The sequence below is a fragment of the Dermacentor silvarum genome, chromosome 9, assembly GCF_013339745.2.
Source record: "Dermacentor silvarum isolate Dsil-2018 chromosome 9, BIME_Dsil_1.4, whole genome shotgun sequence".
Lineage (NCBI taxonomy): Eukaryota > Metazoa > Arthropoda > Arachnida > Ixodida > Ixodidae > Dermacentor > Dermacentor silvarum.
Genome location: NC_051162.1, coordinates 148,320,845 through 148,337,675, shown reverse-complemented (window position 1 = coordinate 148,337,675; position 16,831 = coordinate 148,320,845). Strand labels below are relative to the sequence as shown.

Here is a 16,831-nt window from a genome sequence, read left to right as displayed (position 1 = left end):
TTTTCTCCAAGTGCATACATTTTATTAAATTTGTCCAATGGTTGTCTCACAAAAACACTTTCCTGCTTAACATGTATTTTAATTGCAGCATCGAAGTTGTCCTCGAGATAAAAGTTCCTCTTCAATGCTCCGTGCTGGACCGGCATAGTTGACAATCCACGATTGCATGTAGCGCAACAGTGCACATTAATAATGCATAGAATGACGCTTGTCTCCGTCTTTACTGTCTGTCTTTAGTCCGCTGTCAAGTTGTACACACTATTGCTAAGGGTATCCTCTCCGTCCACTACCGTCAAGAATTTCGTTGACCAGAAACTTGCGTTGTAGTGCACGTTAAATTAAATTATGGGGTTTTACGTGCCAAAACCAGTTCTGATTATGAGGCACGCCGTAGTGGGGGACTCCGGAAATTTGGACCACCTTGGGTTCTTTAACGTGCACCTAAATCTAAGTACACGGGTGTTTTCGCATTTCGCCCCCATCGAAATGCGGCCGCCGTGGCCGGGATACGATCCCGCGACCTCGTGATCAGCAGCCCAACACCATAGCCACTGAGCAACCACGGCGGGTGTTGTAGTGCACGTTAAAGAACCCCAGGGGATCAAAATCAATTCGGAGCCCTCCACTACGGCGTGCCTCATAATAAGAACTGGTTTTGGCACGTAAAACCCCTGAAAGAAGAAGACCAGAAACTTAAGAGGCATCCCTCACCGTCAGCAACAAACTGGTCCTGTAGGTGATTCCATAATTTAATCCTAACGCGTTTGAAGAATAGGACACATTGGCCGTTGCTGCTTACTGCGGACTGCAGCATAGGAACGGCTCCGCCACGAAGCAACCGTTGCGGCCAGCGAATGTTTCCTCCCTCTGTATGTATGTATACAGCGTGTCCCAAATATGCTCCAAGATTTCCAAATATACAAATGCCACGTAACTGGGCAAAACCAAGGTAATGTCGTTTGCTGTCGCTTGGGGATACATATTTGTTTTGCATTGAACCTAATCACATAATTAGTGATAATTAATCAAATTCTCAAATATTATAATTAGATGAAAAGTGTCAATGAGAAAATTGTAGACCAACATGAGAAGCTCCGGATGCAGCTTTCTGTTGCTCAGTACATGCTACATAAAAGTGTTTTTCTGAGCGTGAAAGAAGCCCGCGAATTCAATGGTCAAGACTCTAAGCGATCGAGTCCCTGAAGCCAAGTCGGAAATATGTGTATCCGGGGGCGTGGATGTGCTGACGCGATCCCGTCGAGTACGTGGAAAATTTTCCCTGAATAGAACTGTTGCGCCCATGAAGAACAATTTACTCACACTTTTACCTGCACATAATGAGGGTGGTTTCGAGGGCATATGCGCAAGTCATAGTACAAATATGAGGCATCGGAGGCTATGTTAATTCAACTTACGCGACATGGTATGGAATTATTGTCAAACAACAAAATGGCGCATGTACTGGGTCCTGCATTGTTCCTTGCTTAAGTGACGTATCTAGCCAACCGTGACCAAGTTCTTGACGATCGTTTCAGAAGTAAAGACTTTGTCGCAGTGTTCCGATACGTTGATGACTTTTTAATTGTTTCAAGTAACAAATCAAATAATTTTCACTCAGTGGTTTCGAAAACCTTGACCACGTTTACTCACATCTTGTCCCCTATGGTGTTAATGCTTGAAGTGCCTGTAGGCGATTTTTTAAGATATTTAGAGGTAGGTTTCTACTTTTCATCATGAGTTGAGAGAAAAGAATAAATCGAAGGCAGGGAGGTCAACCATGACTGAGCCCAGTTGGTCTCATCACTCTTGGCTCGTAGCTACAGCAGGCCTTTCATCCCGAAGTGTCTGCTCGAGCGACGAGCCAAGTGGCAAGCCAGTGCTTCCATTCTCATCCGCACATTTGTAACTGATAAAAGGTGCTGTAATACAATCTTGTTTTCATAATTTCCTGAATTCATGTGACCGCAACAAAGAAAGAAGTTTGTGGCGCCAGGCCAAGGCTATCTGGTCGATTCTGGTTACCACTTGCTACTGTTTACCACTTGTTTACCACTTGCGACTGGTTACCACTTGCAGCCGCTTGCACTCGCCCGGGCCACTGTAGATTGAAAGCCATTTGCGTCGGGGACATAGTCCGCCATGCGCTGTGTTTTCGGTGCCACCCGGAATAAGACGCCCCCCCCCCCTCCCTACCCTCCACCCAGAGCGTGGCGCGCGACGGAAGACGACGCTTCCTTCCCGCTTTCCTCCCTTGCGTGCGCGAGGTTGAGCCGCGATCGCCGGCTCCCCCTCGCAAGTTTTCACTCGCACATACAGCATACGGTGCACGGTGACGATTTTATTGCCATTTGATTTTGTACGGAACCTCACGACGGCGACGACGGAATGCGCCTGGAGTGGCCATATAATTCCTATCACAATAAATGTACGGAGCCAGTTCGAATGAGCGCAATATCACTGCCGCAACAAACAAGGTTGCGCGTGTACCTTACTTATATAGCATCTACAGCACCAAATGCGGCTGTGGGACACGTACGGTTTAACATTCAAGCTCAAAATTTTGGTGTCATATGGCCGCTTTAATCCGTTCAGCAAAGTTCTTGCGATAGGACATCAGAATAACGGCTCGCACCGTGAAAAGAAACTATTCTAGCCTGCACGGAGCAATGATCATAAACAAGAAAAAAATTCAGAGGTAACACGAATAGAAAAAAAAGAGAATGAGCGCTAGGGAAGCACTAAAATGAGGAAGACAACAGGACGAACTAGTATACTCGCTCACAGCTAGTGTCTCTCTCTCTTTTTTTTCTTCTAAAGACGCACAAATATACACGACTTTGATACAATGGTAAATCGACAGCTCAAGAGGACTTCAAAGCGTATACTGATCACGTCATATCCTTTTTTTCTCTCTCTCTCTTATCGGATGTGTCACTGGTGCACTTCAGTCAACTTCATCGAATGTGAACCTTGTAGTCTATAGACCCTATATAGACTGTTCAATTTTTTTTAATAAGAGATCACCTTTCTTTGCAAGCAAAGAAGCGTTCTCGCTTGGCCTTGGTGGAAGCAGAAAGTTCCCTCGTCTAACGAAACACCTGCAGATTTTGCAGATAAAGCCGTGGTCACCGCGAACAAGCCGTGTGAAAAAAGAAGCTGTTTCAGATCTTTCCGTTAGTGTTGCCTTCCGAATCTATTTCTATTCCCAGACATGTAGAAGACAAAACCAGGCTGGAGCTTTTAATGGAAGCTCTTACAAGCAGGCCACGCCTTTCTTTTGTTCTCTTCTCTCTCTCTCTCTCTCTCTCTTTTTTTCTTGCTCTCTTGTCCCGCACTATTATACCGTATTTGCGCTAGTGGCGTTGAAAGTTCAAGCACTCCAATCGGATGCTAATAGCTCTATTAACTCAAGTGTATGCCCGATTCCCAGCCGTAACAACCGCTACGATGGAATCTCTGTTGCCAGAAACTTCGCCTGCATCGATATTACTTTCCCGAGCACGTTTCTGTAGCATGAGAGCCGGTGAGACATCTTGTCTGCACATCTTAGTGCCGCGCCATCCTTGAACATGCCGTTATCTACTTCACATACCCGCTAGATATGGCTCAGTTGCTATGGCGTTCTGCTCCTGAGTGCGAGGTCATATGTTCGATTCCCGGCCCTAAATACTGTGTATGTGAGAGAGAGAGAGAGAGAAAGGATGCAAAGAAAGGCAGGTAGGTTAACCAGAGGTAGTTCCGGTTGGCTACCCTGGTAGACACCGTGGAATCGCGGCAAGAAAATGGGAAGTCACAGCGTGAATTCTCGCAACCTGCATTGTTTTTTGAAAGGAAATGTCCATCTCATTTCTTCGTACTTTTTAAATGATTATTACTGATTCTTACGGTTGCTGTCGTTTTCATTTCAACATGCAATTTCGCCTTTCTTCATCGTTTACTCTGTGCCAGACCAGCCGTATGGTGGCATTGTGTTTCTTACGTTGCGCTATTAAACGCCACGCCATACGGGGTTTTTTTCAGCCACGTGCCTGCTCTCCTAAGTCAAAATTAATACGGAGTCCCCCGCTACGGTGTGCCTGGTAATGCGATTGCGATTTTGGCGCGTAAAACCTCAGAATTTATTTGAATTTAAACGCTATAGCTACGTTAGCCTACTGTACGAGACCGATGGCGTATCTCAACACAGCTATCACTGCCGTTGATAGACTAACATAATACATAAGCTTTGTGTCTTGGCACTGCCCCCTTGCACGCCTCCCAACCCTCCCCCCCCCCCCCCCCCGCCGTTCCTTGTTGTAAAGCAGTAATATCCAAAGGGTATCGCATAAAAAGAATGCTACTGCTGTTTGTGACAACACAATTTCCGTAAAACAGGTGAATGCGGCGTAGAGGACTGGAAACGTGGGAAACAACATGGGAAAAAAATTGAGTTTCCCCAACTTGCAGCTTGTACAGTTTTATTCATGCTTGTCTAGAATGGTAAATCAGCCAATTTGGTCGCAATATTGCGCAAAACAAGAAAACACGTGCTAAGGCCACAATTAAACTCACGCATGGTCATGCCGCATGTGCTGTTCATGCGCTGCATAACAAACATATCTATAAACCAACAGCTATAGACTATTTTACGGAAGCGCTTAGGTTCCTCCACGCTGCTGTTTTCTATCTTTAACAACGAAGTGTATGCTACTACAGTCGATTCGCAAGCATGAAAGTAGCTGTATAAATGTGTTCAGCGTTTCATGACCATGTTACGTGACTTCTCATAAAAATTGGACAATTGTTTGTATAACAGCCCAAGATGTTCTTCTTTCTGGGGTTTTACGTGCCAAAACCAGTTCTGATTATGAGGCACGCCGTAGTGCAGGGCTCCGGATTAATTTGACCACCTAGGGTTCTTTAACGTGCACTACAACGCAAGCACACGGGCGTTTTCGCATTTCGCCTCCATCGAAATGCGGCCACCGCGGCCGGAATTCGATCCCGCGATCTCGTGCTCAGCAGCGCAACGCCTTAGCTGACTGAGCTCCCACCCCGGCGGGTAACAGCCCAAGATGGCGGCGCCCATGAATCGAATATAAAGTCCTATATATACACTGCTTCGCACGCTCGTGGAGTCCGCAGCCTCGACACGTGTATTTCACACTGTACAGGATGCTTTTTATTACTAATCAAAATTATTGTATTCGTTGGCGAAAACCGCGTCCAACGATCGAGGTAGTCACGCAATGTATCTACATATAACAATTTGAACCCTATCTTGTCAGAGTAAACAGCAGAGCGTATATTCCGTCGCAGAAAGGTAGCCACGCTGTTAGGACCGTCGCGTATGTTTCTTGACTGCTCATCGCTGCTAAACCACAACTTGGAACTGCAGGGAGGCCGTTGAAATAAGGGAGAAGTTGTGAAATGAGTTTTTCAGACATATAAACGCAACTGATCTCCTAGACTGATTGTACAGTGTGTTGTACAAGGATTCTTAGGAGGATATGCCTGTCTCTCTGAGTCACGATGCGATGCGCCGTGTGATGGAATGACAGTGCATGCTAACGTTCTCGCGGGATGTGGACAATGGCGCACAACAACGCGTCGAGCAAACACGTCTTCTTGTGCGCTCTGTGTACTACGTAGACGAACGCGAGTGGTGCACGCGAGGTAAAATTTAACACCACATTCGCGACGGTCGTATGCCGTCAAAATCACCGCCAAATATCGTCAATGAACGCAAACAGCACAGAAGTCTTCGCTTTCATCGATTCCCACAGTGCCTGTGATCTGCTTAATGTTTTTTTTTCAATCTTCATACCAGAAGGCTGCCTGGGAAAAATTGGTTAGAAAAAAGAGGGATTTGTGCACCATGGAGAGATAGGTGTTTTATGCGAAACAAAATTAAACCATATATATATATAATATATATATATTATATATATATATATATATATATCTTAGTGACTTCTTCGCTTGGCTGCACATGTTCATCATCTTATCGGCTTCGTCGTCTTCGCTTGGGGGACTCATCTTGAGACTGATCGGTGCCTCGAGTGTGATCGGTCCGCCGCGTCTTCGGGCGTATTAAAGGTCGTGTTAACACTACGTCACAATATATATATATATATATATATATATATATATATATATTGAACATGTCTTCATTCATTGTAATAATGCCATTTTCTTTTGGGATATGCTACAGAGGACTTGAAAGGCCTACCCCCTTAACCCACTTAACATTCGCTTTTGCCAACCGAACGCGATTTTCAACAGATGGACGTTATTTTTTTCTTGTTCGGGCTGCATGCAGTCTGGCGTAGACTGTCAGCATATAAACACTGTAGCGTTAAATGTCGATCGGTGCATGATTACGTTGCGTATATGGTTGTCAAAGTGCGTGATGTGTATAAGACAATTGGTTGCGACGAAGATTTTATGTCACTGTTGGATGCTCTAAAACATAAAACGAGTGTCATAGGTCGTCAATAATACTTGATAGCCGAGCAGGAAATAAAGAAAGAAGTGGCAGCTTCGCCCGAAAGGCTAAGCATTGATTGCGGTAGCAATCATCAGACAGTTATAAGGCAGTAAAGTTAGTAGTTTCATCAGCTGTATAAACCGCTGTAAACATTCGCTTACTAACTAAATTGACAAGCATGGTGTGACGCGCAGGCAGACAAACATGACGCATCTCACTCGATGACAACGGACACTCGCTGTCACAACGCTGGCGTGGTGAAAAGCGGCAGCAGCAGCGAGTGAATTGCCCTTCGTGCTGCCTCACGCTTCAACGCGAACTAGGCGCGCGAAAGCACAGCGCGCACAAAGCCATCAGCTATCTTGGGTCGCCTAGCCTTCGCACCCACCGCAGATTGCACCCACGCGGCCGCGCATCAGCCACGCCATGCGCAGTCGCGGCCGGCAGTTGAAGCAGAGAACGCGTTACCCTGCGCCCCGTACTCTTTCTCCCGTATGCTTTCTATCGCAGCTACAGTCTACGGCGCGCGGCCGTGATGTTATCGCACTCGGACTTTATACGGAACCTCACGGCGACGCCGACGACGGCGGTGGAAGTTCGCCTGGAATGTCCAAATAATTGCTATCGCAATAAAAAATGACGCGCCATTGCACTGCTATGAAGGTGGATTGCCAGCGAAGGAAGGAAGGAAGGAAAGAGTGGAGAAGGAAAGGCAGGGAGGTTAACAAGTTCAGCACAACCGCTTTGCTACCCTACACATGGGAGCGGGATGAGGGGGAATGAAAGATGGGGAGGAGAGAGAGAAAAGTTGTCGCCGTTTCACCTGAAAGGCGAAGCATCAATTGCGATAGCAAACTTGTAGAGAGCTATACGGAGTAATGATATTAGCTTTATCAGCTGTATAAACTTGGACATGCAGCAGCATCGGCAACACGCAGAACTGTTGTCGACGCCATCGGCGTTTTGCCCGCGTTCGCTTAAAATTCGTGCGGCGTTGGTGACTGTTGCCGGAGCCTCTGATATAAACAGGCACTGCGTGCCGCAGCTAAACGTCGCCTCCCTTCCCTCCCCCTCCCCCACGGCCTCTCGGTCGTCGGAAGAAGGCGCGTTTGCTCTATACATGGTGATTGTGAAGGAGAACAGAGACGCCTACTTCTGCAGCCCTTAAGCGAGCACGGAGCAGAACGCGCGTTTGTTCTCCGCCGTGCGTTCACTCCCCGTGAAAGACGCGCCCCTCGCGCCCTTTCACTCGCACATACAGCGTTCGGCGCGCGGCAACGATTTCTTCTCCAAATGACGTCATACGGAACCTCACGGCGACGGCGACGGCGACGCCGACGGCAGAAATCTGCTTTTGAGTGTCCATATAATTGCTATCGCAATAAAAGAGTACACAGCACAGCACACACATCGTCAGTCACAGTCCGTCACTCTTGCGTGGTACGCGACATCACTGTCACAGCCGCTTGTCCAAGCCCATTTCTTTTAAAAACCGAAGTAGTCCCTTCGTCGCCTTCAGCTGCGATGTCTTCCGTCGACGACATGTGAGAATCACTTCAACTGACATTGGTCTGTTGTCAAGTTGCGCTATAACGGACGCCAGGGACTGTCTCTGAACATTATATTCAGGACAGTCGCATAGAATGTGTTCCAGCGTCTCCTCGCAAAGACAGGCATTGCAAAGAGCGTTGTCGGCCATTCCAATCAGAAATTAATAAGATTTAGTGAATGCCACCCCTAGGCTTAAGCGATAAAGCATAGTGGCCTCTCTTCGGCGGAGTCCAGTTGGCATACAGAGATGCATCAAAGAGGGCAGGTGGTATTGACGATTGCTCCGGTTGGTCTGGCCGCTTGGTGTGCACCATAGAGAGAGCGTGATCTCCTGTGCAAGCACTCGAAGTCTGCTGGCTGCGTCGGACCGTGAGAGTGGTATGGCCTCTTCCTGTGTGTCGTCAAGAGCTGCCCGAGCGGCATTATCGGCGTCTTCGTTCCCTATGACACCGCAGTGACTTGGAAGCCACTGAAATGCCACGTGGTGTCCTTTCTCATGCGATGTATGGAGTAGGTGTCTAACATCAAATACGAGCTGTTCGTATGGCCCGCGATGCAGAGCTGATAGCACAGATTGTAGGGCTGCCTTCGAGTCACTGAAGATAGACCATTGTCGAGGTGGTTCCCGATTGACGAAACAAAGTGCAGCGCGAAGAGCAGCTAGTTCCGCAGATGTCGATGTCGTTGGGTGGTCAGTCCTGAAGCTGATGGTCGTAGCTCTTGCTGGGACAACCACAGCACCGGACGAACATTGGAGGTTCGTGGAACCAGCGAAGGAGTTTAGCACACGACATAGAGGTGACGCAGAATTTAGATCAGTGGTATGAGCAAATTTTATTTCTCTTGAGCGGCGACGGCGGTCATCCCGAAGAAAGACAAGCGCACACACACGTTGTTTTGATCGGAGGTCTTGATCGCCGGCATACATTTGCGTGGAATACGACCGCCACCTCGGGGAGCCGGAGGAAACTACACACGCGTGATGGGACCGCCACGCTGGGAGAGCGGAAGGAAACTAGGCACACAAGCGCTTGGAACGATGACAAAGAGAGGGCGGCGCGAGCATACGCATGGCCGACGCGGATCGCACAGCAGCAAATATTTTAGAAACCCTTATTATCTATACGTGAGAGTCTACTGATCCTGAAAAATTAATGAAACCTACAGACATGAAAGCGTCAGATTGTAATTTGAATGTACGAGAAAACATAAATCTGTTTCGAGGAAGCTCAAGCACAAACGCCTTTTCAAGCATTTCTACAACACCAACAGCAGCGCGCCCGGGTAGATTACTTCCAAAATCCTCACCCACATGGCGCTCGCCTGCTCGGCAGGCAGCGTAGTGAGCGTAAAGAGGCAGCGGCGCAGAGGCTAAGGTGAAGAAAAAAGAAAGCTGCAGTTGCCAGGAAGCCTGACAAGCATTCAGGGATCTTTGAATGATATGGCGTTCCACTGTTAAAGGCGGAGCTTAACCGTCCTACGAATTTTTTACCCTTCCGGCCATCTCGCGAGAGGTCTCTTCTTCGAGCCTCGAAATGGGCGTTTCTATGGTCTATCGAGACGATCTGAGAAACGATGTTCACAAGCACGCAAACACGTCAGAACGCCTATTAAAACTCCTATCCTAAGCTCAGTGGACTCCTAAACACAACCTCGGCAATCGTTCCTGATAACGTGCACGGCGCTAAAGAAACTTGACAGTTTCGGTTTCGATGTATGATTTCTAAGCCCCAGGGCGACAACGGGTTCAGCGGTGTTTGACGATTCGTCGCGAGATACGATGCGTCACCGACAAAGCTCCGCGGGCCGCGTTAGCGAACGCCGCAATAGGAAGCGCGTCATGCGGAGAGAATTCGAAACGAGCAAGGATATATATTGTCGCAACGTCAGAAACAGAGGTCGCACAGCCCTGATCAAGAGGAATAGCAGGAGGTCGCCTTTTTAACACGAAAGTGTTTTATGCCGGGGTCCACCAAGACTTCACTGACGTATTTCCGTCATGGAAATACGTCACACGAACATACACGAACATAATACAAAGAAAGAAACCAGAAGAAAAAGTTCCACAAACATGCAAAATTTGGAAATCGAACCCACGACCTCTCGGTCCGCGACGATAGATCGCCGAGCGTTTAACCCATTGCGCCACAAACGCATTTGCAGAGAGCTACACAGACGCGCCATATATCTAACACTCCTCCGTGTACCCGCGCTCTTGCTCGGGGCGGTTGCCGCCGCCTACGAGCAGAAAAGAGAAGTACTGCATTATGACACTAACGCGCACCGACAGTGAACGCTTCGGTGGTCTCAGCACTGCGACGCCTCGATGCCAGCATTCGAAGGGACGCTGCATCAAGAAGCACTACCAACGCGTTCTCGCAGAAGCACTACTAGGTGGCGTTCACCGTACTCAGCACAGCGGAGCGTGGCCTCCGCAATTAGCTCTGAAAATGTTTCTGAAGTTGATCGCGGAGGCTGCAATTACGACGCGCTGTACGCGCTGATTTGACTCGGTGACGATTCAGTTACGTGCTTTGTCTTGCGCGTTGTATTAGTGTGTCAGTACGTGCTTCGTCTTTCGCGTTGTGCTAGCGTGTGCAGCGTAGTGCGCTTCCATATGCACGACGGTTGCTCATGGTCATCGACGTTGGTAGTCGTGATGGAGGAGACGTGCACCAGGCGTCAGCGTGGGGTGCATCAACGCCTAAGGGCGCTTTAGCCACAAAAACACCAATAGACATTATATATCAATGTGCAATAACATTACACTACTTCTGTGAAGACACTTTCACTTTCGTGTTCTATACCGATTCCTATATAAGAGGGATCAACCACATTTTTTTAATACCAGCGCGCTGCCGCGACTTCTTCTTCTTCACCGCGCCTTGATAGAAACGCGCGTGCCTGCTCGCATATTCCTCCTCTGCATCAGAGTACAGGCGCGGCATTTGCTTCCCTCCGAAGGAAGCATCGTCCCGATGCGTAACTTAAGCATATGAGGGCGGCGTACAAATGGCACAGAGTAAGACACGCAAAACAAAACCACAAAAAAAACAACAGAAAAGAACAAACGAAACTTAGTTCGACAGATACGCTTCATCCGCACCACATGCACCACTTCGGGTAGTGCTTGCGGCGACTGGAGTTACTCTCACTGTCAGGAAACGACCTCGTAGGTCACGTCGCTCAGGCGTCGAATCACTCTGTATGGCCCAAAGTACCGTCTTAGCAGTTTTTCAGAAAGTCCACGACGGCGTATGGGTATCCAAACCCATACTTTATCGCCGGGAGTGTAGATAACGGACCTGTGTCGAAGATCGTACCGTTTTGCAGCTTGGCCTTGCTGGCAATATGACCGCACTCTTCGCCCAGACTGGAGCGACACTGTCAACCACGTGACACTTGCACACCTGTGTGACTACTTTCACTATTCTTGTATCCATTACCAGCCTCAGTTTCCGCTGTCGACCATCTACTGGGTTCGTGAATCAAATATAGGCCTGTTTCTTTCTTTCTTTCGTTCTTTCTTTCTTCCTTTCTTTCTTTCGTTCTTTCTTTCTTTCTTTTCGTATAAGTTTAAGCCTAACGTAACGTAGCATGTATGCTACGTTGATACCTCCAAATATTCAAGCTCAGGAAACTTAACGCGAAGCCTATTATAGAAGAAATTTTTTATACGCTGGAACTCGTTTTCAGTTGTGGATAGTTCAGCAAAGCAATCACGAATTAATTATGTACTATACTTAAAAGCGTTTTACCTCAGATAATAGTTTTTTTACACGTACATTCATGTCAAGAAATAACGTTTAACATGTTTTTCTAGTTTTCCTTCCCGTGAAACTGTTCTTGCGCATTACACGGTTGCATTCGGTATCGGATTTCCATGCGAGTAAACACGGTATACTCGGCTCATAACGATAGCCGGCAGTCGCGAGCCTTAATTAAATCGGTGCACGTCGTCGATTTACCCCAGCCCTTGAGAGCCCGTAATACTATACGTGCCCTGTCAATTCCTGGGCTCTGTATTTCTTTCGTTTTCTTTCCTTTTTTTTTTGCTTTTCTCTTTCTAGCTATTTGCATACACTAAACTGACATTCCCACGTATCCTTCGCACGCTACGACAGATGGTTGTTCAGATAGACGACAGTCACAGAAAACGATCGACAATCTTGAAAGGCGGATGTGAATAAACAGGCAATACAGCCGGTTTCGCATTAAAATTAAAAGAAAACTCTCTTAAATGCAACAAGATTCACTCCCATGCCGATTTAGTGGTTTTCTAATGAGGGCATTTCGGGTTAACATGCATTTCGGAAGATTTTTTTTTTCAACTCGTAACCACAGTCACTTCTCTCTCTCCATCTCTCTATTCTGTCGATTTGGCGCTGGCGCTGCACTTTCACTGTGAGTTTTTCATTGCCTTATTTACTAAACTGTGCATTAGCTGTCACTGTACTTCGTACTAACTTTTTGTATGTTTCTCTCTTTTTCTTTATCTTTTTGCGATCCGAGAGGTGCGGCAAGTTATTCTTATTTGCCTATTCGAAACGTGCCTCGAGTTCGATTCTGCTCTCCTTTGCTTTTTTTTTGTCGTTCTTATTGTTGTTATTTTTTAAGAGCGGAGCTATTTAAGCCAGCCGTAATGTGTACCGCCTGCCACTGCGTTGCCTAGCAACCACCTCGCGGAGCGGCGTATGCTTCGCCTCCTCTCCGTGCCGTGCACATGTTGCCTTGACATGGGACGTTAATGAGAGGGAAGGAGAGCGTGCGCGCGCTATGCTCGGGAGAGAGAAAGAGAAAATGAGAGCGAGAGAGAAACAAATTGTAGCAGCACCAACGAGGCTACTTGCAGAGGTGGTTCCGCGTTTCTTCCGTTTCCCCGCATTAGCGCCGACGCTCGCGGTGTCCGTGACTGCAGCAGGCGCCTCTGGCGGCGGCTCGGCCGAGCTTCCACCAGCTGCGCGCTACTGCGCATGCGCCCTGACGTCATCCTGGCGTGTTGTCTGCTGCGCACCACCCGTACACTGTGCATAGCTTTCGCCCCACTTCCCCTAAGTGAGCTCGGACTGCAAGTGCTTCGCCAGGCGTTGCCCCATGCCACGGACCACGAGGAAATTCTTACACATTTCGTATAACTCAGCATCACTTCGCATTACTTCGTATAACTTAGCATCACTTCGTATAGCCAGGACCAGCTAGGAACCGATCAGCTCCGCCATGTCTTTAGCCTTGCGCCACCAGTGCAAGCTACCCCGAGTTTTTTAAGTTCGTCTTTGTTGTTGTTTCCTTTTGGTTCATATTGGTGACCACTGTGTCTTACGTCCTCCTTTCCCCGTGTGCAATAACTCGCAAGTGGTGTCCTTAAGAGTTAATAAATGACGACAAAGATGACAAAGTAAAAGAAGAAGACGAAGAAGGTGATGATAATGATGATGATAATGAATCGGAGATCAGTAGTTGGCCCAGCGATCAAGCTTCCTTTCAACAGATACTGGTGACAACTTTTCATCGCGTGATAGATTTGTCGACCAATCGAGTTCAACGTATACTTGCCGTATTCGAGCCATCAGAAGCAATCTTGGCACCCATTTTAGTGGGTTTTCTACCAACCAGTTTTGGTTTCGTTTGCCGAGACGTGTACTTGTCACGATATGGTGACGCAGAAGGTGGTCACGCGGTAGCAGAACACGGCCAGGCACTCGGTACGGCTCGCTCTGTTCTCTGCTACTCATTGAGCGGCCCAATGTAGCAGCATTTCAGCAGCACACCCATTCTTCGGTGCGCTTGCGCAAGTAATTCCCTGCAAGGGCTGTATCTATGCTACATAGCTTTGAACTTTGCCTACATCTAATACATAACCTGCCCCCCCCCCCCCCCCCCATTTCAGCGAATATGAACGAGGGCACCGCGGGAGACGCGTATGACAAATGGAAATATGTGAAATGAGGTTTCTGTAATTACATGCAAAGTTCCTAATTAATCCAGAAAACGTTAAGGTTTTACCACACTTAATTTACGCATAACATGACCCCGATTTCACGAAATATGAACTCGGTGTGACATAGAGTACTCTCGGGCCCGTTTGTAAACACAAGGGAAATAAAGAAAACGCCGTGCAAGAAATTTGGTCATTGTCCCTACGGCTTCACTACAGTGCACCAGCCTTACTCAATGGGCAAGCGTTTTCGAACACTTATATTTCCAGAAGGTCGCCTGAATTTCAATAACTTTCATTAGCAACGTCGAGAGGGTACTTCCTTTTATTAACACGTATTTACGGCACATAGTAGTAACGTCCTTGCTGCGTTACAGCAGAATTTTCGGTCAGGATCTATGCACTGCTATAACGCGGCTCACTAAACTTGCAAGGAAACATGCAAGTTATTAGCAGGGCGTACGCTGTCGGTGCTGTTGACTGAAATTTGTTGCAATATTCGGGCAGCTTTTCTCAAATATTATTTTTATTTTTAAATGCTGGCCCTTTCTTTCAGTTGCGCTGGTGCACTGCGGTGAAGTTCGGCAGTTGGCCGCAGTGGCAGTGTCCGAAATTCCTGGGTATGAGCGATGATGATGAAGCCTCAATTAAGGAATGACACAAACCCACCGTGGGGGATAGATAGGCCACGAACCGGGTGGTAATATGATGAAAAGGTAAAATAAATTAGTTAATAAATAAATAAATAAATAAATAAATAATAAATAAATAAATAAATAAATAAATAAATAATAAAAAGGGAAAATAAATGAATAATTGAATATGTAAAATAAACCAAAATCAAAATAAAGTAGCCTATAGTAAGTTAGTCAGCCTTGCTTATATGAAAATAGTAATATGCACTTAATAGTAAAATAGATTCAATAAAGGATAGATGTAAAAATATGCAAGTTCACTTCTCAATAATATTATCAAAATTATTATAACTGTGAATTTGTGTTTTTACATTTTGAATTTTCTAAGTGGTATTGGATTGCGTAGGAAGACGAAGAAGACGAAGAAGCGTTCCTGGAGATCTCGGGGAGCACTTACTTCAGGTATTTTTATTAATTAAGTTCTTGTTACTCTACCTGTTTAAACAAGGCTGACTGCCTTCTTACACACTATCTTATTTCATTTATTATCGCTTTCTTTCACATCTTCGATTACTTTCTTTCCCCCTTTTTTTATCATATATCACCCGATCGTGGCTTATCCCCCCCCCCCCCCCCAGTGGGTTTGTGTTCCCATTCAATAGTGAATCATCATCATCAAGCAGCAGCAGCAGCCCCCGCAGCAGCCAGCCGCAGCAGCATCGGTGAGCTTGTGCGGGACTTCGCAATGATGATCGACGGACCTGAGGAGAAGGCCGGCGCTCCGGTCTCGGCCGACGCGGAGTGCAGTCCGGCAGGCGTCGTTCCTGTGCACGTGATGCCGATGGAGAAGTTAAAAGCCACGAAGGAAACGACCGGCGAGTCGTACCCGCGTCACCAAATAGGTGAGTGCTACTGCCAGTTGCTAAACCTTAAAAGACAAGCATATGCAGTGCCATGCTGTGGCGAGTTAGGGTGTAACACTGAAGAGGGGAATATTAAAGGAACACGTATAGTAAGGAGAAAACCTAAATGGCATTAGATAAGTGTTCTTGGGAACACTATTTTCGTTGATTTGGTGGTGATAGGTTGATTATCAGAAGAGAGAACGACGGTCACAGTTAACACTTTTTTGTATTTCGCGCCGAAACTCTTGCCAGTAGTACGTTAGTGTGACGTCATGAATGACAAATCATGTTTGTTTTTTCGGCTGTTCGTGCTTGAGTCGTTGTGGGTGGTCTTGGACGAAGACAATATATTTATGATGGTTGTTAGGACTGAGCAGCACAGCTAAGTTCTCATGTGCTGAGGCAATTCACGTTAAAGTCCCACGCTGCGCGTACCCACTCCCTAAACCGCAGCAATAATTGCGCTTTGCGATGAAGCGGCGGTACGGAACTATGCCGATTGTGGTTCAGGGACCAAATCGCCCATGACAAAAAATCGAAATGAGATAATGACGGAAATGTGGGGCCAGCAAACGGGCCTTTCTGATGCACTTTGTGTCTTAGTTTTACGTGAAGCACCTCATTGCGAAAGTCACAGCTGAAAGGGCACCAAAACCGACATTTTGATATGTTTTCACCGTGTTTCATTTTTCAGAAAAACCGTACAATATGTGGCCGCAAGGTACAACTCTAAGACATTCAAGTAATTACCATGAACCAATCATGAATAATTTTGCCGGCAAAAATTGTCAGCTTGACACACTTTCCTCAAAACTTGGGGCTCTTACGTACATTTCTGACAAAGAATGCCGATAACCCCACAAAACATTTGACAAACCTTTCTAGGTTCAGCAGGCAGAGCTGTCTAGACGTACGCACCAAAATAACATATGCAATCATTTTCACGCCAAACCACATGTTTCGTGTACTTGAGCAAACTTTCGAAGCACGTCGCGCGACAAAAAAAAATATTTTCAGCAAAAATTTACTGTAAAACAACCCCACCGCCGCTCAGGGGCGCTGCGGTGCTATGCGGCGCCAGTGGCGGACGCCACTTACAGCAAAAAAAGAAAAAAATTTACAACGGCCGGTTTTACAGCGCGCGGTCCTCCTACGTAACGCTGCACTACGGTGGCTGCACTGTCAAAGCACTATTTTGTGCGCGCTTCGAATGCGCGCGTAAACTTTACGGCGATGGTTTACCACAAGCAAAAAGGGGCGATTCGGTCGAGGACGTCTACGCGTCTGGTCTGGATCAAGCTAGATTATTTCACCGTGGAAACGTCGCGAAAGCACA

At 47.0% G+C, this 16,831-nt stretch overlaps 1 protein-coding gene across 1 annotated transcript in view; it reads left to right on the top strand.

Moving 5' to 3' along the window:
- The first annotated feature begins 15,335 nt into the window (after window positions 1-15,335).
- The window catches only part of LOC125939918 (acetylcholinesterase-like), a 16,184-nt gene continuing 14,688 nt past the window's right edge, over window positions 15,336-16,831 (top strand). Inside the window, exon 1 of the mRNA XM_049655449.1 lies at window positions 15,336-15,492. Within this exon, the coding sequence (XP_049511406.1) occupies window positions 15,336-15,492 (157 nt within the window). The remainder of the gene's footprint in view (window positions 15,493-16,831) is intronic.